This window comes from Hemitrygon akajei, chromosome 6 (assembly GCF_048418815.1).
Source record: "Hemitrygon akajei chromosome 6, sHemAka1.3, whole genome shotgun sequence".
Classification (NCBI taxonomy): Eukaryota; Metazoa; Chordata; class Chondrichthyes; order Myliobatiformes; family Dasyatidae; genus Hemitrygon; species Hemitrygon akajei.
Genome location: NC_133129.1, coordinates 94,366,384 through 94,388,279, shown reverse-complemented (window position 1 = coordinate 94,388,279; position 21,896 = coordinate 94,366,384). Strand labels below are relative to the sequence as shown.

Sequence of the window (21,896 nt, the reverse complement as noted above, 5' to 3'; positions counted from 1 at the left end):
GTCCGAGCTAATCTCCGTAGGTATTCCAAATCTAGGGATCACTTCGTTTGTCAGGAACTTTACCACTGTTCCTGCCCCTTGATCCTTCCAGGGCACTGCCTCTACCCACCTGCTGAACCTGTCAATTACCACCAGAATGTATCTTTTCCCTCTTACCGTCTTTATCATATCTACGTAGTCGATCACCAGATGTCGAAATGGTCCTTCAGGCATGGGTATGTGACCTATTGGGGTTGTAATCCCCTTTCGAACATTATTCTGTGCGCAAACCTCGCATTGTGCTAAAACATAGTCTACCGAAGCCTGTAAGTAAGGTGACCAGAAACCATCCTGTTTTATTTTCCTTACTACTTCCCCCCTTGCACAATGGTCCACTCCATGTGGTTCTGAGATTAAGGTAGTCAACAAAGGAGTAGGTGCTACCCACAAACCATCCTCCGTGCTCCACAGGCCTTCTGGGTTCTGCTTGGCCCCCCCTTCGCCTCCACATCGTCTGTTCTGCCAACGTTGCCCTACCTTGCATTTCAACCAGGTCCTCTATCATGGGTTCCGACTCTAGGCTTACCTGGGGGGCAATAACAGCCGATGTACACCCAGACGCTTTCCTGGCCGCTTCATCTGCAGCTTGATTTTCTTTGGTTATCACATCATTCCCTTTCTTATGTGCCTGGCATTTCACTATAGCCAGTGCTTGGGGTTTCATAAGCACTTTTATTAAGTCTGAAATTTGCTGACAATGTTGTATGGGGTCTCCATTACTCTTCCTAAAACCTCTCTGTTTCCACACTGCCCCAAACAGATGACATACCCCATGGGCATATGCCGAATCAGTGTAAATGTCTACTTTCTCACCTTCCATCATCTCACATGCTGCTGTCAAAGCCTTGAGTTCTGCTAATTGAGCGGAGCACGGTTGTGGACAAGCTTCCACTCTGATGGTCTTGATGCTTGACTGATCCTGCTGTACTACTGAGAATCCTGCATGATTTCCATCATAATCCTTATAGCAAGAACCATCTACAAACAAAACCTTTTTATCCGAATCCTCTAGTGGCTCTGACTGTAAATCTGCTCTCAGCTTGGCAAATGTCATTGGTTTCCCTACACAATCATGGGGTTCTCCTTCGCAGCTCAGAGGGACATAATTGGCTACGTTGCTGGTGGTACATCTTTGTATGGTTACATCCAGAAATGTCAACAGCATCTGATACGCTGCTATCCTGGCTGGTGTTAGCACAAACTTCCCTCTATCCAGCAATTCTGCTACCTTGTGGTGTGTGTACAGAATCACAGGATAACCCATAGTTAAAGATGATGCCTTCTCATACGCATAGTACAGGGCTGCCAATCCTTGATAACAGGGTGGATACCCCTGGGCCACCTCGTCCAGTTTTGCACTGTAGTACGCTATTGGCTGCTTCGCTTTCCCTGTACCTGTTTCTTGTGTCAGCACTGCTGCGACATAGCCTTCCAGTCGATTAAATACATACAGATGGAAAGCCTTTTCATAGTCAGCAAAGCTAATGCCGGGGCTGACTGCAATTCCTGTTTAATAGTGTTGAAGGCTATCTCCACCTCCTCATTCCACTGCAGGCTAGTTCTCAAATTGGTATGGTCTGCTTCCTTCATTATCTTCCTCAGTGGTGCTACAATCTCAGCATATTCTCCAATCCAGTCTGAGCTATATCCTGTCATTCCCAAGAACGTCATCATCTGCCCTACTGTCTGGGGCTTTGGAGCTTTAGTTATCACCTCAATCTGACTTGGCACTATTGCCGTCACACCTCTAGATACCATTCTCCCTAAGTATTCCACCTGCTGCTTGTAAAACTGCAGCTTTTTCTTAGACACGTTATGTCCTCCATACGCCAGTTTCTCTAAAAGTGTCATAGTATCCTGTTCACACTGCTCCTCACTTTCAGAGCAGATCAACAAATCATCCACATACTGTATCAGTGTACTTTCCAGTGGAATGCCATCCAAATCTGCCTTCAATACTTGGTTAAAAACATGTGGCGAATGCTTAAATCCTTGTGGCATTCTAGTGTAGGTGTACAGGTTGCCTCTGTATGTAACTGCAAACAAATACTGACACTGTTCGGCTAGGGGAATGCTGAAGAAAGCCGAACACAAATCAATCACTGAAAAGTAGCTCGCTTCTGGTGGAACATTAGTCAGCAGCGTGTGTGGATTTGGGACCACTGCTGCCAAATCCTCCACTACCTCATTCACTGCTTGTAAGTCATGCATTTTGGGACAGGCAACAGTGGAGTATTGCAGGGGCTGTTTACCCTCTTAAGTACTCCTGCCTCTAACAGTCCCTGTATTGTCAGCGCTATACCTTCTTCTGCTTCCGGTCTTAAGGGATATTGTGGTCTCCTAGGTGGAACTGCTCCTTTCCCCATGTCCGTGTCATGTTGCGACCACAGAATAGATGGCAACTTGTCCAACCTTTTATCTTTCTGTTGGCCCTCTACCTTCCCCAACAATGGCATGTGTGGTTGAGGAATTACTTCGACCTCCTTCATAGTTCCTGTCACATCTATGTTTACCCCTATCTTAATGTAGTTGTTGTCTCCGGATATCCATCCTCAGGCATAATCTTTCTCCAAACCACTACGGTGCTTACCTGCTTTACTAGGGGTCCTAGGTCTTTAGACTGGTATCCCTCATTTACCAGCAGTGTTATGTGGGGTACAGCTTCCGGTATCTTGTACCATTCCTTCAAAAAGGTATTCCACCTGACTTGCAGGGCCGCCCCCTGCTTCCAAATTACTATAGCTTCCCCTTTCAGGTGTTGTCGAATATCTGTCCTCATGTTCCATCTCTTTTCTATCTTCTTATTCTGAGTCTCATCGAAAATTATAATACAATGTAACTCAGATTTGGGCGCTACAGCCTCAGGCAATATGGTCTGCACGCCCTGTTTCCATTTTTCCCAGGTATCCCAGATCTGATCTTCTATGTCCCCTATCCAAAAAACATTGGCTCTCTTATCTTCTCGCACTATCAATTGAGCCCCTGCTCTTTCCACACTTAACCCATTTCTGGTGCATTCTAATTTTAATTCCAATTTCAATAGAGCATCTCTGCCTAACAAATTAATCGGAGTTCCTTTAGATACTAGTACTGGTAAAACAATTCCTTTATTTCCCATACTCAAATGCACTGGAGCCGTGCACTGTGTCAACTGTGTTTTCCCCGAGAACCCTACCGTCTTAATAAACTTTCCTGACGTGGGAAGGTGAAGGGCATACTGTGGCTGTACGCAAGTGTACGTGGCTCCAGTATCTATCATCATTGGTGTCAGTTGCCCTTCTAACATAACCTGAACCATAGGTTCCTCCTCTGCCTCCCTCATTATCATTGGGTAATGTCCCTTCCTACTTGAGTTCTTGGGGCACCCCTAATACTTTGTATAGGGGTTTACAGGTCCGCTCGGACCCCCAGGAGCTGGCATGTGGCCAAACTGTGGCTCCCTTGCCATTGGTTCCTGCCGGTACGAGACGGCCCTAGTTTAAATGGGCAGTCTCTCTTCATGTGCCCAGGCTGGCTGCATCCCCAGCACAATCTTTCTAGCTCTCTTTCCCCCTGTCTCCTCACTAATCCTCTCTGCCCATAACTCCTCTGCCCCCCTCCTTGGGAGTTCCAGTCCTGTCTGGGCTGTTGATTAAATCTACTCTGTCCCTGACAGGGCATCTGTGGAAATGTTCCTCCGAAGACATTCATTATTGGTATGGGGTTTTCTGGCCCCTGACTGACAGAATGACCGGTTCCTCCATCTAGCGGTGCTTCATTCACTTTAATGGCTGTACTCACACTGGTGGTGGCTGGCAGCATCTTTTTGCTTTTCTCTTTTTCAGTTCTTCAAGCTGCATTTGCAATAGCTTTCGTTGCACCTCTTCTTGCTGCTCAGCCAGCTTTCGTTTGTCTCTCCGATATTTCCCCACCACGTGGACTATATGATCGCTGAATGCTTGTGGGGTCAGCGACGACAGCCCAACCACTTCCTCCAATTTAGATTTGACTTGCGGAGGCATTGCATCCAGAATGCTTTGTCGGAACAGAGAGTTCAGAAACAAGCTATTTTCCACCTCTTGCTCAGTCTCCAGTCTCCACCTTTTCAACTGGTTTTCTACATAGGCTGCTGGGTTTTCAGTGTCTCCCAGTGGTTCCCCCTTTAAGGCTTTGGGGTCCACTCTGGGTGGATAAAGCTTCCTGAGGGCCTGCCATAGCCTCTGCCTCAGTGGATCAAAACTGACTCCGTTAGTCTTTGGGTTGTCCACATTCTGTAAGCCAGCCATTTCCATCAGTTCTTTTAGCTTGGAAGTTCCCATCAACCTCATCAGCAGTGCCTTCAAATCTCCCATAGCCAACAATCGTCCCGTTGTTTCCTCCTCGAAGGCCCTAATCCACTTTCCTGCCCCCTCGTGCAGACTAGGCAGAGTATTTTTCAGCCCTTCCAGGTCCTGGGATCCCCAAGGGATATACTGTACTTGTCCTGATCCTTTTACCAGCAGTGGCAGCATTTCCTTCTCCCCGTTCCATGTAATCAAGCTTCCTTCCTCACCTGATTCTTCATCTATTGCTGGCCCTATTTCTACTGGCTGCCACTCATACCTCCCTGGGGTATACCTTCTCCCTTGCTCCTTCTCTCCTCTGGTCCCCTCTTCCATCTCCAATATCTGCCTCTCCGTTCTCTCTCGAGCTTCTTCCAAACTCTTGTCTCCTACCTTCCTCCAACTTCCTCTCAACTCACTCTGTTCTTGCCTTCTAGATGATTCCCGTTCCCTTCTAGTCTGTCCATCTCTATAGTATAACCGATACTCCTCATAATCCCTCTTCTCTATCAGTTGCTGTAGCCTTTCCACTTCTCTTACCATCTCCCTTCTTTCCTGTTCCAACCTCATCTTTTCTTCCTCTATCTCGTTCCTCAGCACCTCTCTCACCCTCTCATATTTCCTTCTTTCCTCCTCATGGTCCCAGACCTCTACTTCCCCCTGCAGGCTTACTGTTCCTGATATCATGGGGCACTGCCTGGGTGTTCCCTGCTCATAATAGGGAGGGGGTCTTTCTACTTCTTCCAGATCTGGGTATGGAGCTGAAGCTGGGTTCCTGTCAGGCTTTTCCTCTCCCCCACCCGACTGTTTTTCCTGTTCCCTTGCGTCTTTTTCGTTTATTATCAATATCCTGCCTGTCTTTCTCAATCTCTCTCCCTCCATCCTAATAAGTTTCAATACTTCCATCTCCTGCTCTCTCCTTTCCTCCCTTGTCTTGGACTTATCATTTGGTTTATGGTTTTTAATTAGTGCTTCCATCTCTTCACACAAGCTTACATCGAATGTCCCTTCTTTTGGCCATTTCGTGCGCAGATTTTTGGTTCTTTTTCCCCATTTCTCTGAAATTGCAGTGATCTCACCTCTACTTACCGGAAATTTCTTGCACAGTATGTCTACTGCTGTTCCTTTTTCTTCCGCCATGTTATTTTCTTCTTCTCTTAGGTATTATTTCTTAAAAAGTCTCACAGTTCAAATACTTCCCTGATCCTATCTCTACGCCTAGCCCTACAGTTTATTCTACCAGTGTTCAAGCAATTTATCAAATTCTTCTTACCTTCTATTCCGTTCTGCCTGAGCAGCCCTCAACCTAGGGCGGTATTCACAGAACTTTCTCTTCACTTTTCCTGCCCGTTCAGCCCTTCATTTTGTATGAAGCGGTATCCACAGGGACTTACCAACACCACGTGGAATTTTCTCTACTCAACTATTTATTACCTTATTCGTACTTACCCCCACTGCAATGTTCTCGATCAATCTTCTGAGCCTCCTGTCAAACCCTCAATTCTGCCAGATTCTTTGGATCGGAGAGATCCTTTGGCAGTTGCTACACACTTCTGAGACCCCGAGACCCCCAAAACCAACAGAATTTTAGTCCAAATTGTCGCAAAAAGTGCTTACCTTTTTTCTGGGTGCACCCATAATTCTGTTAGCTCTGTGAGGGCTCCCAAGGGACCGGGAAGCGGCCTCAACCTGCCAAATCCTTTTCGCGGGTCTCTTTCCAATCCTGTTCATGACGCCAATTTTGTCATGGTTACTTGAAATGACCAGGAGACGCAAACAATTCTTCGAGAAGTTTAAACCTTTATTTGCAAACAAAGGCTGAGGCAATCGATGAACTTGTCACCGAAAGCCCACCAAGCTCCGGTGTACAGCATTCTTTATAGTAATTTCTTATCTTGATTATATTTCGGTTTTATCAGTATACCCAATCAATTTTTAGTTGCATATCATCTATACATTAACTAATCAAATGCTCTTGCCCAGCTCTCGGTGTGCCACCAGTATTTCTTTCCAGTTCACATCTTGGGCCTCATTCCTGGCCACGGTTGTTTCTCAGTCAGCCTCCCTTAACCTCCCTCACATTACAGTTCCTGTTCATACCATCCTGTCTGCCACCGTTATCTCTTCATAAGCCATTCTATTGTGTAATATATGGAGTACATTTCAGCTAATTAGTGCTGCTAAGGATAAACAGATGTTCTTTAACTGCCATAGTATGTAGCTAAGAGAATACAAGGTATCTAGTAAAACAATACATAGCAAAATGTGTCTAGTAAAATAATACATAGTAATATTCAGTACATAGGAGTGATTACATAGTATAGTAAATAGCTAGTACATAGTGATTACGTCAGGTATATTTCTCAATAAGGGCTGGGTGTGTCTGCACTCGTGCCACCCAACCCTGGCACAACTTCTCTGCCACCTGTCCCACATCCCTCCAGCGGTGCCCCACCCTCGCCATTCCCAACATCCTTTTCAGACAGCGGTGGGAATTGAATCCCCAGCGCTGGCGCTCTAATAGCATTATGATCATCGGTACTTGCCATCCACCAATTTTCCTGTCATCTGCAAACTGCATGGGGATCCAAATCATTAATCCATACTCCTGATGAAGGGTTTCGGCCCGTAACGTCGTCACTACCTCCTCCCATAGATGCTGTCTGGCCGGCTGAGTTCTGCCAGCATTGTGTCTTTTATGCATACTTATTTCTCGTGTTTTAATGTATTTAAGTGATGCCATTGAATTTAAAGAGCTCTGAGTCTATGAAGGGTGGCAGTCAATGGGAAGGCGAGCTCCTTGTCCGATCCAGTATACCTTTAATCTCTGTTGTATATGCAACTTGCATTTAATTATTGCCCGCACTCTGATTATTTTTGCTCGGCGCTAGGCCTCGTTGCCGTGGTGACGGTTCCGCGGTCGCGGAACTGATGACGCTGATGCTGGTGGCGCGGACAGATGAGGTGTGAAGCAGGGGGGCCCGTAGTGAGGGAGATGGCGGCGGCAGTAGCTCCCGGGCGAGGTTGGCGACTGTTGGACCGCGTGTGTGTGTTGCTGCGGCGCGGCAGCAGTTCGGAGAGCGGGGAAGAGGCGGTGCTCGAGGGGCAGCACTTGGCCGACATCGTCCGGCAGCTGAAGGGGCAGCGGCTGCTACAGACCGAGGTGTTGATATGCATGTGTCCCCTTCCCCCTTCCTCAAGCCGTGCTCGTTCCTCTCGGGGGCGCGCTTGACTTCCCCTGCCCAATGCGCGTTTGTACTTCTTATTCCACCTTTGTACTCCCCCTCCCGACACTCTCCCAAGGGTACGCTCACTGCCCCCGGGGAGGGACTTCCTCCCCCCCCCCCCCCACCGTGCCATTACCCCGGGCAGATGCACTCTTTCCCCTCGCCACTGCCCCTTAAGGTGTGTTCAATCACCCCTGTGCCATGTTTACCTCCTACTCAGGCTGTGCTTGCCCCCCTCAACCAATAAGTATACATCCTTCAGGGGAGGGGGTAAACTTGCTCAACTCCCCCTATCGCTGCGCCAGTGCCATGTTTGCCCCATGCTTGCCCCATGCTTTCCACTCTGAAACGATCTTTCTGATAGGCATACCCACACTTACTTGTGCTTCCACGTGACGCTGAACCTCCCCACAGTAGTGTACTCGTTCTGTCGACATGCCTGCATACCCCCCCCCCACCGTCCCGCAAACCCCAACCCAGCCCCGCACATGCATCCACCCCCGAACCCGTTTGTTTAACCTTTTTTTTAACCCGCAGAACCTGTCTGATGTGGGAGCTCTGATTGGCATCAGCAACACCCGGCTTGCCTCCATCAGGACCAGGTGAGAGGCAAGCTCGAAATCACTATCCTCGGGATCCTCAGCAAGCCAGGCAGTGCTTGAGAGGAGCAGGCTGGGCTGTTCCAGGGCTTTTAAATATGAGAATAAAAGACCATACCATAAGATATAGCAGCAGAATTGGGTCATTTGATCTATTGAGGCTGCTCCACCATTTCATCATGGCTGATCCATTTTTCCTCTCAGCCCCCATCTCCTGCCTTCTTCCCTTATTTCTTCATTCCCTGACTAATCAAAAATCTGTCAACCTCTGTCTTAAATATACACACAGACTTGGCCTCCACAGCCTCCTGTGGCAACAAATGCCAGTTTCACCACGCTCTGGCTAAAGAAATTCCTCATCTCTGTTCTGAAAGGGTGCCCCTCTATTCTGAAACTGTGTCCTCTGGTTCTGGACACCCCCACCATAGGAAACATTGTCTCCACATCCACTCTATCAAGGCCTCCTCACTGGTGACACATGGAAAGTGAACTCCTTTCGGACTCAGGCTGACCTACAGAGGATGGGGAGGAGGTCTGGCCCCTGCATGTGTAGCACACATGCCCACCAGTCTGTGTCCTGATGCTTGTGAACCAAAACCCCACCTAGGGTAAATAGCCCCACTGTCTTGTGGGCAGCCATGGGAGAGATGAAGGCTACGGGAGTAAATCCAGATAGAAAATCTGGAGTGGAGCCTCTTAGGCAGCTGGATGTCACTGAACACCCTGCTGGCAGCTCCTGCAGCCAAGCTGGTGCCAAACATTTTGCTTCGCTTTCCTTTGGACTACACTGGTGAGGCCAAGGGGGGTCATTCCATGTCCTTAATGACTGGGTAGCCCTAGATCTCCATACCTTCTGCCTAGGTGTGCCCTGGAGAGGTCACTCCACTGCTGCTATTTCCATTGTCCTTCGAAACAGTCGATGCTATCACTGCAAATGTTTGCAAGAAAATTTAACATTTTAACATCCTTGTAAATGTCCTCTGCACTCATTCCAGCGAAGTAATTCCATAACCCTAGAATTTGTTCCCTTTCAAGTGTTTATCCATCTCCCTTTTGATCACTCTGATTTTGTTTCCTTCTATTGAAAAGCAATTTCAGATGCTATTTCCAAACCCTCAGGAAAGAAATGGCTTCTCGTTTTATGTCCTCCTGTTTGATATTTCCATGGTATTCTCAGTGTACTGATCTGGTTCCTTATGGTTGTTATACCCCCGGGGGGGGTGGGGGGGGGGGGTTGTAATGGGAACAAGCTCCCACATGCTCCCAATGGTGTGCGTCTCAAATAGCCTCTGATAACCAAGTAGCTCCTGGCCTCCATGTGTGGCTTAGCTACAGAGCCTGGTAGAACCGTTTCTACTGACAGGAGAAGGGGAAACAACAGGTCACTGGCACCTTAAACCAGTCACTTTGGGTAGATCAGGGTGCTCAACTCGTGGTCTCCCAATTTACAGCAGGTCTCACCATTGTAGAGGAGGCTACATCAGGCGACGACCTCGGCAGATTTGCAGGTGAAATGTTGCTTAGAATTAAGGAACTGAGCTATGGAGAGAGGTTGAGCAGGTTCTTCATCATTACGTGCCGTGTTGTATACATAGGCGATCGTGGTCTTTCCATGACCTTGATTATTCTTGACAAATTGTTCTATGGAATCTGCCATTGCTGCCTTCTTGGCAGTGTCTACAAGATGGATGACCCCAGCCATTATCAATACACCTCAGAGGTTGTCTGTCTGGTGTCAGTGGTCACATAACCAGGACTTGGGATATACACCAGCTCCTCATACAACCATCCACCTCCTGCACCCATGGCTTCACGTGACCATGATCGGGTGGGAAGGGGCACTAAGCAGGTGCTACACCTTGCCCAAGGGTGACCTGCTGGCTAGTGGAGGGAAGGAGTGCTTTACACCTCCTTTGGTAGAGATGTATCTCCACCCTGCCACCCCAAGCAGGTTGGGACTTTATTTATTGGAGTCTAAGAGACTGAGCAGTGATGTTATAGAGACACGGTGGTGCTAGAAAGTTTGTGAACCTTGTAGAACCTTCTCTGTTTCTACATGAATATGACCTAAAATGTGATCAGAACTTCACAAAGTCCTAAAACTAGATAAAGAGAACCCAATTAAATAAATAACGCAAAAACATACCATTTATTCATTGAGGTAAAAGATCCAATTTTGCATGCATTTGTTGGAAAAAGTATGTGAATCTTTGGGGTAGTGCCTTCTGCAAAAGCTATTTTGGAGTCGGGTGTTCCAGTCATTGAGATGAGATTGGAGGTGTAGGTTGTCAGGTTACTGACAGAGCCTGTTCTTCTCGAGAAAGATCTATTTATGTGCATTATGCCTCGATCAAAACAACTTTCAGAGGACTTTAGAAGAAGAATTGTAGAGATACATGAAGCTGGAAAAGACTACAGAAGCATTTCTAAAGACCTGAGTGTGCATCAGTCCACAGTAAGAGTAATTGTCTACAAATGGAGGCAATTCAGTACAATCACACAGAAAGCACAACATGCAATGCTAAAGGAGGTGAAAAATAATCCAAGGGTAACAGCAAAAGACCTGCATAAATCTATAGAACTTGCTAAAATCTCTGTTTATGTGTCCGCTATAAGAAAAACGTTGAATAAGAATGGTGCTCATGGAGGGACACCACAGAGGAAACCACTATTCTCCAAAAACACATTGCTGCACATTGTAAGTTGGCAAAATGCCACTTGGATGTTCCACAGTGCTTCTGGGACAATGCTCTGTGGACAGATGAGATAAAAGTTGAACTTTTTGGCAGAAGTGCACACTGCTATGTTTGGAGGAAAAAGGGCACTGCACACCAGCACTAAAACCTCATCCCAATTGTGAAGCATGGTAGAAGGAGCATCATGATTTGAAGCTGTTTTACTGCCTCAAGGCCTGGACATCTTGCAATCGTTGAGGTAACAATGAATTCGAAATTGTATCGAGATATTTTACAAGAGAATGTCATGCTAGCAGTCTGACATCTGAAGCTTAATAGAAGTTGGATAATGCAAAATGACAATGATCCGAAAGATGAGTAAATCAACAACAGAATGGTTTAAAAAGAAGAAAATTTGTATTTTGGAATGGCCAAGTCAAAGTCCTGACCTTAATCTTATAGAAATGTTGTGGAAGGACCTGAAGCAAGCAGTTCATGCTATGAAGCCCACCAACATCCCAGAGCTGAAGCAGTTTTGTAAGGAGGAATGGCCTGAAATTCCTCCGAGCCGATGTGCAGGACTGATCAACGGTTACCGGAAATGTTTGGTTGAGGTTATTGCTGCACAAGGTCACACCAGTTACTGAGAGCATAGGTTCACTTACTTTTTCCAACAAATACATGTAATATTGGATCATTTTTCTCAATAAATAAATGAACAAGTATAATGTTTTATGTGTTACTTATTTAATTAGGTTCTCTTTATTTAGTTTTAGGACTTGCGTGAAGATCTGATCACATTTTAGGTCATGTTAATGCAGAAATAGAGAAAATTTTGCAGGTTTCACAAACTTTCTAGCATCACTGTACATAAATTCATGACTGGCTTAGGTAGAGTAATGTGCATTGTATTTTTCCCAGCATTCAGGGAAACCAGAAACTAGAGGTCATGGGTGTATGGTGAAAGCAAGAGACTGAGAACATGTTTAATAGGAACATGAGGGGTAAGTTTTACCCTCAGAGAGTCATCCATATAGAATGAGCCGTCAGAAGAAGTTGGTGAGGGAGGTACATTAAAAGACACTTGGACAGGTACAGATGAACAGGAAAGGTATGGTTAAATCAAGGCCCAACTTTATTCGCCATTTACATCTATTAAGATGGCAGTGGTGAATCTCAGCGACTTCTGGCTGGTGGCTGATGAAACAAGGAAAGCAACTGAATACTTTGTTTGATCATCGCAAACAATAATCTGTAACTCCCCTGAATTGGCTGATGGCAGTGTAGAATTGCATCAGTATGTTCTGGGGAAGGATGACATTTTACAAAGAAGCTGGAATAAATGTGGGCCAATGGGACTAGCTTAGATGCGCATCTTGGTTGGAGTGGACCTTTCCCTAGAGGCCAGTCCCACAAGACGTCCTGTTTTCAGTCGGTGCTGATTATTTCCTGTGTCTTTCATCCTCACAGATTTGAAGGTATTTGCCTGCTGGCACTGTTGGTGGCTGACAGCCCCACTGACGTATTCCAGGACCAATGCATCTCCTGGCTTCGGGCAGTGCAGCACATCATCCAGGTAAGCAGCGGACTGCATGCTACTCATTTGCATCTGCCTGCCTCCGGATGGGGTGGGGGGGGGGGGGGGGGAGAGCGCAAGAAGAAAGTCCAGTTACTAGCTTTCTATTAACCTCTGCTTCTCTTGCAGTCCCAGGATCCTCAGACAACAGTGGAGCTGGCGGTCTGGGTACTGCACGACCTGCTGAGGTATTCATCCCAGCTTCCCGAGCTGGCCCGGGAGGTGTCCATGAACCACATCCCCAGCCTGGTAACCTCACTGCTGGCGCTGAAGCCCGAGGTGAGTAACAGCGTCATTGCATCACACAACATGGAAACGGGCCTTTTGGCCCAACTTGTTGATGCCAGCCAAGGTGCCCACCAAAGTTGGTTTCGTGTTGGAATCAGATTTATTATCTATAAAGATTAGCATACATCAAAACATCCAGTGAAATATGTCATTTTGCGTCAAATGAAATCAGCAAAGATTTTGCTGGGTTGTCATGCTTTTGGTGCCAACATAGCATGCCCACAATTCACTAGCCCTAGCTATATGTCTGTGGAGTGTGTGAGGAAACCTACGTGATCATGGGGAGAATGTATAAACTCCTTGAAGAGGAGTTTGAGTCCGGAGCAGGAGTTGAATTCCGGACTGCTGTAAAATGTTGCTCTAACTGGTATACTGCCACGCCATAGGATGTGAAATTTGTTGTCCTGTGGCTGCAGTACGGTCCAAAGAAAACCATAGTTTATAGCAATGAAGTAGAACTCCTACATTCTGAACTGAACATTTATTTACTTAGATTTATTTATCGCATGTACATCAAAACCCACAGTGATATACACCGTTTGTGTTAATACCCAGCATGACCGAAGGATGTGCGAGGGCAGCCTGCAAAAGTCACTAGATATTCCGGTGCCACAGCATTCAGCAAAACAACATAAGCAGCAGCAACAAAAACAACATAAGCAAGTCAGTGACAGCACAACAAACACGAGGAAATCTGCAGATGCTGGAAATTCAAGCAACACACACACAAAATGCTGGTGGAACGCAGCAGGCCAGGCAGCATCTATAAGGAGAAGCACTGTTGACGTTTCGGGCTGAGACCCTTCATCAGGACTAACTGAAAGGAAAGATACTAAGAGATTTGAAAGTAGTTGGGGTAGGGGAAAATGCGAAATGATAGGAGAAGACCGGAGGGGGTGGGATGAAGCTAAGAGCTGGAAAGGATCCAACAGGATCCCACTACCCAGCATATCTTTCCCTCACCCCCTCTTTCTGCTTTCTGCAGGGATCTCTCCCTACACGACTCCCTTGTCCACTCGTCCCCCCCATCCCTTCCCACCAATCTCCCTCCTGGCACTTATCCTTGTAAACGGAACCAGTGCTACACCTGCCCTTACACTTACTCCCTCACCACCATTCAGGGCCCCAGACAGTCCTTCTAGGTGACACTTCACCTGTGAGTCGACTGGTGTGGTATACTGCGTCCGGTGCTCCTGGTGTGGTCTTTTATATATTGGTGAGACCCAACGCAGACTGGGAGACCGTTTCGCTGAACACCTATGCTTGGTCCGCCAGAGAAAGCAGGATCTCCCAGTGGCCACACATTTTAATTCCACGTCCCATTCCCATTCTGATATGTCTATCCATGGCCTCCTCTACTGTCAAAATGAATCCAAACGTAGGTTGGAGGAACAACACCTTATATACCGGCTGGGTAGCCTCCAACCTGATGGCATGAACGTTGACTTCTCTCATTTCCATTAATGCCGCTCCTCCCCTTGTTACCCCATCCCTGACATACTTAATTGTTTTTTTTTTCTCTCTCTGCCCATCACTCTGCCTGTTCTCCATCTCCCTCTGGTGCTTCCCCCCCCCCCCCCCTTCTTTCTCCCGAGGCCTCCTGTCCCATGATCCTTTCCCTTCTCCACCTCTGTATGACTTTCGCCAATCACCTTTCCAGCTCTTAGCTTCATCCCACCCCCTCCGGTCTTCTCCTATCATTTCGCATTTCCCCCTCCCCCCCACTACTTTCAAATCTCTTAGTATCTCTCCTTTCAGTTAGTCCTGATGAAGGGTCTCGGCCCGAAACATCGACAGTGCTTCTGCTTATAGATGCTGCCTGGCCTGCTGCGTTCCACCAGCATTTTGTGTGTGTTGACAGCACAACAAGTCCCTTTTCCAGCCCTCCTCTTCCCCCCACCTCCCAGACAGGCCTCCATTGCCCTGACCCCTTGGCTAGGCCACCTCCAGTCTGTGTCTTGGATTCTTAGACTTGCAGATATCAGCCTTCCAGCTTAATTCCAGGAAACCAATGATGGGTTTGACTTCTGAAATGCGTAAGTGCAGTACTGTCATTGCAAATTGGTCGGTGGGTGGGGGGGGGGGGGGTGGGTGGTGGTGGTCATACAACCAGAGGTGGCTTGGGTTGCAGAAACATAAGTTGCATCGGAAGCCATTCAGCCCATCAGAAAGTGCTCTTTGAAAGAACTGTATAAACGAATGCCACTCTTAAGGTCAGCCTGTTCCGAGCAGATTTTAAATGCACTGCGAGCTCCTTTCACCCCCGCTTTCAGGAAGTGTTCCAGAGTCCTGTTGTGACAGAACGAAGTCTCCAGAGAGACATTGAAGCTGGTGGAGATACAATCTTTATTCAGCAAAACAAGCAGGCATCGTCCTGGGGACACTCTTGGAAGAAGAGGCCTCCTAACAAAATATTACATTTTACATGCTAAAGATTAAGGATTGTGGCAGGACAATTCTATGGTTACAATGTATCCACAAAGTTTCCTTTCAATTACATATAATTTTCAATACATGAATGCAGCCAAAGGAGATAGCATTACTCTGGGACCAATGTGCAAAGCACACAGCACAAAGCATACATAGATGAAAGATACAGACACTCAAGAGTCCAAACTCAAGCCATCCATCCAATGGCACAGAAATCCACAGCCAACCACAAAACAGCTTGCCTTCTGCCGAGCGAACACTGGGGGTCAGCACTGACTCCAGCCTGCAGTGCTACTGTAGCTTAAGGCCCTGAATCCATTTCAAGTACCTAGATCTTCACACCAACAGTCCAGGCACCCAAAATGAATTTTAGGCTAAGTCCACACTACACCTGATAAATCCGCAACTGAAGCTTTTTCTCTTCGTTTTTACCCTCCGTCCACACTAAAACGGCGTTTTCGTCCCCCGAAAATGGAGCATTTCAGAAACGTCCTCCAGAGTGTGTAAATTTGAAAACACTGGATTGGCCAGAGCAGTGTGAACGGGGTAACCGGGGAAATCTAAAAACACTGTCCTGACCTGCCGGAACAGATGGTGATGGCAGCGCGCCATTTCATTGTTTTCTTGAATGCAACCTAACAATTTCAGAACAGACGGCAACGAGACTGAAGCCAGAAGAGTTAGAAATGTACTCACCAAAAACTTTGACCCATAACTTACTGAATGAATAAGTATACTCACTTTGCCCTGTTTTCTGTCCTTGCTCGTATGAAGGTGGTTTACCTATTTATGCAAGTACTTCTCTGACTATAGATGTGTAACAGCCTAATGTAACATTGTATGGAAATACAAGATAGTACTGATACGGACATGTTTTATACATTTAACAAGGTGCTTTATTAATACAACAGAGTTTGTCAGTTTTTCAATGTTCGTTGTCAGCTGGGTCATACTGTCTGTGAACTCCCTGTCGGTTGCCTCCACACGCTCCAGCATTTGTTTTTTTTTAGTTTCAAGTCCTCCTGCGCGAGAGCCACCATTTTCAAGTCCTCCTGCGCGAGAGCCAACAGTTGTTTGTCATTTAAGTTTTTCTAGTCTGTAACTGGACAAACGTGCACCCAACTTTTTCACGGCGAGATTCGGCACCAAACATGTCGCTTGTTTTCGGTAGATGTGTCCTGCGCATGCACAGGAGGAGATTCGCCGAAATATCCGTTTCAGAGTGGACAGAGATATTTTCAAAAATGCTTAGTGTGGACGCCTATCGTTTTTATGCGAAACCGGCATTTTCAAAATTATCCAGTCTACTGTGGATGTAGCCTTAATCTCCCCTGCCTCTGAGCTACATTCATGCATATGCAGACATCACGGGTTAATGGCATGATCCTGTTTTGCAGTCAACCCCAGCCTGCAGCTACATTGTTCTGAGCTGCATTTTAAATTAAATCTGCAGTCTGAGTTCAGATCTGAGGACTGGTTGCTGTTGAAATTACTATTTGTTATATTCCAAAACGGCAGAAGACGCTGTTTAACAAGTCCCACAGTTGAGCTGTCAAGTCATGAAGCGCACAAGCTTTCCATCACAGACTCATTTACATTCTCCTCGGGTTGTGGAAGATGTATTTGGAGCTGTGTTGGTGCATGGTAGTGTTCCAGATTCTGTGTTTTTTGGAAACGTTTTGTGAACTCCAGCTCCAGTTTTTGGACGTTACCCGCTCTGCCATCCAGTGGGAATTGTTTAACCACTCCATAAGTGTCCTGACCTTTTGTAAGTGGCCAGGATGCTGTAAGTGTGATATCTGTTTGTGCCTCTGTTAAGTGTAACTGTTCTGTTTGTGCCTAACCCTCTGTGTCCTCGCTAGTGCCATGTTGCTGCCATGGACGGGATAAAGACCTGCATGACCTTCTACTCCCGGGCCTGTGGATCGCTGAGGGTAAGGAACATCCTGATCTGTTGGTGCTGGAGTCGGTTGTCAGATGGTTTTGTTTGAAGGTGAAATGCATCTCTGTTTAGTTTTACAAGGTCTTCGCTGGGTCAGAATCTTTGAACTCTTCCCATCTAACGCTTTTTTCAGGTGTACCCACACCACAAAGACGGTAGCAGTTCAAGGTGGCAGCTTGCCACCAGCTTCTCAAAGGCAACTAAGAGTAGGCAATAAAACCTTGGCTCCGCCTGTAAAGTTTGAATGAATATTCAAAACAAAAAAAAATTAACAGCACATTTATAACTTCATTCCCTTGGGTAGTGTCTTTTGGGAGGTATTTGGGATTAAATCTCTGTACAAAGTTGAAATTTGCCCCACAGGCTGAATGGAGAAGTTTTGAGTAGTATGACGTATGGGTACAGGACACGTGATGTTTAAAATGGTCACAGTATGATACTGGGTTACAGAACTGGTGAGGATGCGCGTCACTGCATAACACCGGATACAGTAGTGGTAGCGATTGGCCTGTCAGTTAATAACACTGGTGCAGGACTGGTGGGAATGGGTCTGTCACTAATACCGGGGTACTGTACTGGTGGGGATGGGTCTGTTACTAATACTGGGGTACCTTACCGCTGGAGACAGATTTGTCAATGCGTAACACTGGGGTACAGTACTGGTGAGGATGGGTCTGTCACTGTATAACACTGGGGCACAGTACCAGTGGGGATGGGTTTATCACTGTTTAACACTGGGCTGGGGTAGAGTACTGCTGGTGTCTGGTCTATCACTGTAACTTGATGGTATAGTACTGGTGGGGACGGGTTTGTAACCAACGTCGGTACAGTACTGGTAGGGACAGGTCTATTATTATAATACTGGGGTATAGTACTACAGGATGCTGGTCTGACACTAACTTAAGTGCAGTACTAGTGGGGACGGGTTTGTGACTGTAATATGGGTACAGTACTGGTAGGGATGAGTCTGTCACTGTAACACTGGGGTACAGTACCGAGAGGGACAGGACTGTCACTAACACAATGATGTTCAGTCTGTAATCCTGTGCATCCCTTTTCTCACAGGGCAAGTTGGCTGCTTATTTTCTCAGTAAGCTGGATTCTGCAAGTCCACACGTACAAGAGGTGAGTGAGCACATCTCTGAGTGAGTTTTGGCCTGCATTTCACTGGAATGATGTACTAAACATTATTTATCTGGTTGGATGTGAGTGAATGATTTTCTCATGCTCTTTTCAGCCTGCCCCTGCATAACTTCTTCCCTTAAACTGCTGACCAGTTTAATTTAGTTTGGAAACAAGATTCTGCAGATGCTAGGAATCTTGAGCAGCACACATAAGATGCCGTAGGAACTCAGCAAGTCAGGCCTCATCCGTGGAGAGAAATATTCAGTTGACGTTTTGGGCTGAGACCCTTGATCAGGTCTGTGAAGGAGGGGGCAGAAGCCAGAATAAGAAACAAAGAGGAGGAGTGCAAGCCGGTAGTTGATGGGTGAGACCAGATGAGGGGGAAGGTAGATGGGTGGGAGAGGGCGGATGAAGCGAGAAACTATGAGGTGATAGGCTGAAAAGATAAAGGACTGAAGAAAAAGGAATCTGATAGCAGGGGAGAGTGGACCATGGACAAAAATTGAGGTGGGAAAGGGAAAAAAGCTGTTGGGCAGGTCATAAGGCCAGCAGGAGGAAAAGAGAAAGGATGAGAGATGGGGAATAGAGCGGGATGGGGGAGAGACTAAAAAGAGGAGCAATCACAGGAAGTTAGAAAAATCGCTGTTCATGCCATTAATTGGGAAGCTACCCTGATGGAATATGAGGTGTTGCTACTCCAACCTGAGACTGGCTTCATCATGGCAGTAGAGGAGACCACGAACAGGCACGTTGGTGTGGGAAAGGGATTGCAGCTCCGATCCCGCTGAGAAGAAGAGTAAAGTGGCTTGCGTTTATTCACGGTCCTGGATCAGCATTCACTGCCATTGAAGCATTAAGGTGTGGTCACTTGTCCTATAGGAAACGCAGCAGCTAACTTACAGGCAGAGAGTTCCCAGTGAAACCAGATGCAGTAGGACTTTGAGTATTGCATATGGTTTTGGAAGGATGTTATCAGACCAGAAAGAGTGCAGAAAAGGTTCACCCAGATGTTGCCTGGACTTAGGCGGCCAGAGTCACAGGAGGAGGTTGTGTGGACTTTTATTCCCTGGAACACGAGATTCAGAAGTGACCTGTTAGAGATGCAAAGGATCGTGAAGGGTGTTCTTCCCTTTCACATGTAGTGTTCTTCCCAGGGAGCAGTTGTAAAAACGAGAGCGTAGGTTTAAAATTGGCGGTGATGGATTTAAAAGAGACATCAGAGGCAGCTTCTTCATGCAAGGGGTGATGTGTGTTTGGAATGAGCTGCCAGAAATAGTGGTTGTAATTGGCATTTAAAAGCTATCAAGATCAATACCTGAACAGAGGAATGTTGTGTATATTTCAAGAATATTTGTGTAATCTTTTGTGTATTGGTTCATTAAGCATTCTTGTTCCTTTAAATGATTCATTACTTATTCATTGTTATTTATATACGTGTGTGTGTGTGTAATCAAAAATGCATATGGCCTATGTCATCACATTACCACGTGATATGTGAACACCTCTCTTAAAGTAAACTCAAAAGTTAGACCTGTATTACAGACCTCCCTGTCTTCCTTTGGATTAGTTTAATGTTTTGAAGGTACAAAACATAAGAGAGGTTTGCAGGCAGATAAGATAGCTTGCTGGGCAACACAGCATGGGCGATGTAGAACACAACACAGCCCACAATGTGCCAACCTTATGACCTTCAAGTCACAATCGATCTCGCCCTCTCCCTCCTATACAGCCCACAATCCTCCATTTTTCTTTCCATGTGCCTATCTAAGAGTCTCTTGAATGTCCCTAATGTACCAGCCTCTGCTTCCACCTCCGGCGGTGCATTCCGAACACTTGCCCTGGCTGTAAGGCCTGTTTCCATGCTGCATGACTTTAGTCCAGTGTCAAATCCCCATATTTCAATGTCTGACTCACTGGCTTGTATCCTCTGTGTGTTCTGTAAACTCCTTTTCATTGATCCCCAACTAGTCAGTACTTTGGCATGGGAGGGGTGCATGGCTGGGGGGACAGGTACGAAATTCCAGAGGTCCGATCACCTCTGTTTATCTGAGTTATTAATAACTCAGTATTGTTATTAAAGAGGTGCTGGCTGATAATCATCCTCAAGCAGCCTGCAGTCGACGTACAAGTATTAAAGGCTTCCCCTTCAAGCCCACCGTGGGGAAATTCTGTTGAGATGTATGCTCAGTGATCTTTCAGTGACCATGAAGTTGGGCGATCATGGTCTTTTGACCATGATTGTTTTGGCAAATTTTTCTGCAGAGGTGTTTGCCATTGCTGCCTTCTGGTCAGTGTCTTTACAATTCGCTTGATCCCAAACATTATCAATACTCTTCAGAGTTTGTCTACCTGGCCTCAGTGGTTGCATAACCAGGACTTGTGATACACATCAACTGCTCATACGACCATCCACCACCTGCTTCACGTGACCCTGATCGAGGGATGAGGAGGGGTATTGCGGCCACTAAGCAGGTGCTACACCTTGCCCAAGGGTGACCTCCTGCAGGCTAATGTAGGGAAGAAGCTCCTTACACCTCCTTTGGTAGAGACATATCTCCATTCTGTCACCCAGTTAGTTTGTCCCGTGGGTGTAATTGGGTGGTGCTGGCTTGTTAAAGCCAGAAGGTTCTGTTACTGTGCTGTATCTCTAAATAAATAAATGTCTTACTGGAGGAACTCACAGTGGGAGGGGAAAATAGGATTAGCTTTATCTGTCACATGTACATCTAAGTATTGAAACATGGTGAACTGCATTTTTTTTTTGCATCAGATCAATCGTCAGTGAGGGTTGTGCTGGACAGCCCACAAATGCCCCCATGCTTCCAGAGCCAGCGCTCAACCACTGTGGTTGGGTTGACTGTCAGTATTTCGCACCGCACAATTTGCTTAAACCCTGGTCCCTTTGGCAAAGCAAGTATTTCTGACTGGTCTCTCTCTCTCTCTCTTTCCCTCTTTTCCTCCTCCTCCTCCTCCCCCCAGCTGGCCTGCCAGTGTTACGTTTTGCTGCCGGGTCTTGGCACCGGTTTCGCTCAGGGCATGAAGTACACGGAGTCCTGGAGTCAGCAGTTGCACTGCCTTCTGGCCACGCTACATAGCCTGGTGGGGGAGATGTATGCGGAGATGGAAACAGGTAAGGACTGCGTCGTCACTTGCGTCTTTGAAAGCGAACCTAACATTTGCTGGTAAGGGGAATGATCTCTGCTGTCTTTGCAAGGGGTTAAGGTTATCATTATTGTCATATCTTATTACATCTCCTCCCCGGCGTGGCCCAGGGTTCTATTTGATCCTGTTGCTTTTGTGATTCTAAGGGTTCTTCGGAAGTTAAGAATGAGGCATAAAAGTTGTTGCTTACAATCATTTTATTGAGTGTTAAAGAGTGTCTGACCTGCTGAGTTCCTCCAGCTTTTTGTGTGTGTTGCTGATACAGATGGATGTTTGATAGTCGGTAAGGATTCCTTTCTGCTGTTTGTCTACAAGCGACAGCACAGTAGCATAGCAGTTAGTGCATTGCTTTGCAGCACCAGCGACTGGGGTTCAAGTCCTGCCGCTGTCTAGGAAGTTTGTACGCTTTCCCCATGACCGTGTGGGTTTCCTCCAGGTGCTCCCTCATTGTAAAGACATACCAGTTAGTAGGTTAATTGGTGACGGGTATAATTGAGCGGCATGGGCCTGTTACCGTGCTGCAAGTCTGATT

At 46.6% G+C, this 21,896-nt stretch overlaps 1 protein-coding gene across 1 annotated transcript in view; it reads left to right on the top strand.

Annotated features, from left to right (window-relative positions):
• The first annotated feature begins 7,299 nt into the window (after nucleotides 1-7,299).
• Nucleotides 7,300-21,896, top strand: part of pelp1 (proline, glutamate and leucine rich protein 1) — a 45,950-nt gene continuing 31,353 nt past the window's right edge. The window contains exons 1-7 of the mRNA XM_073048899.1: nucleotides 7,300-7,503; nucleotides 8,105-8,169; nucleotides 12,312-12,417; nucleotides 12,547-12,696; nucleotides 16,998-17,069; nucleotides 18,143-18,202; nucleotides 21,182-21,332. Coding sequence (XP_072905000.1) covers nucleotides 7,300-7,503; nucleotides 8,105-8,169; nucleotides 12,312-12,417; nucleotides 12,547-12,696; nucleotides 16,998-17,069; nucleotides 18,143-18,202; nucleotides 21,182-21,332 — 808 coding nt within the window. The remainder of the gene's footprint in view (nucleotides 7,504-8,104; nucleotides 8,170-12,311; nucleotides 12,418-12,546; nucleotides 12,697-16,997; nucleotides 17,070-18,142; nucleotides 18,203-21,181; nucleotides 21,333-21,896) is intronic.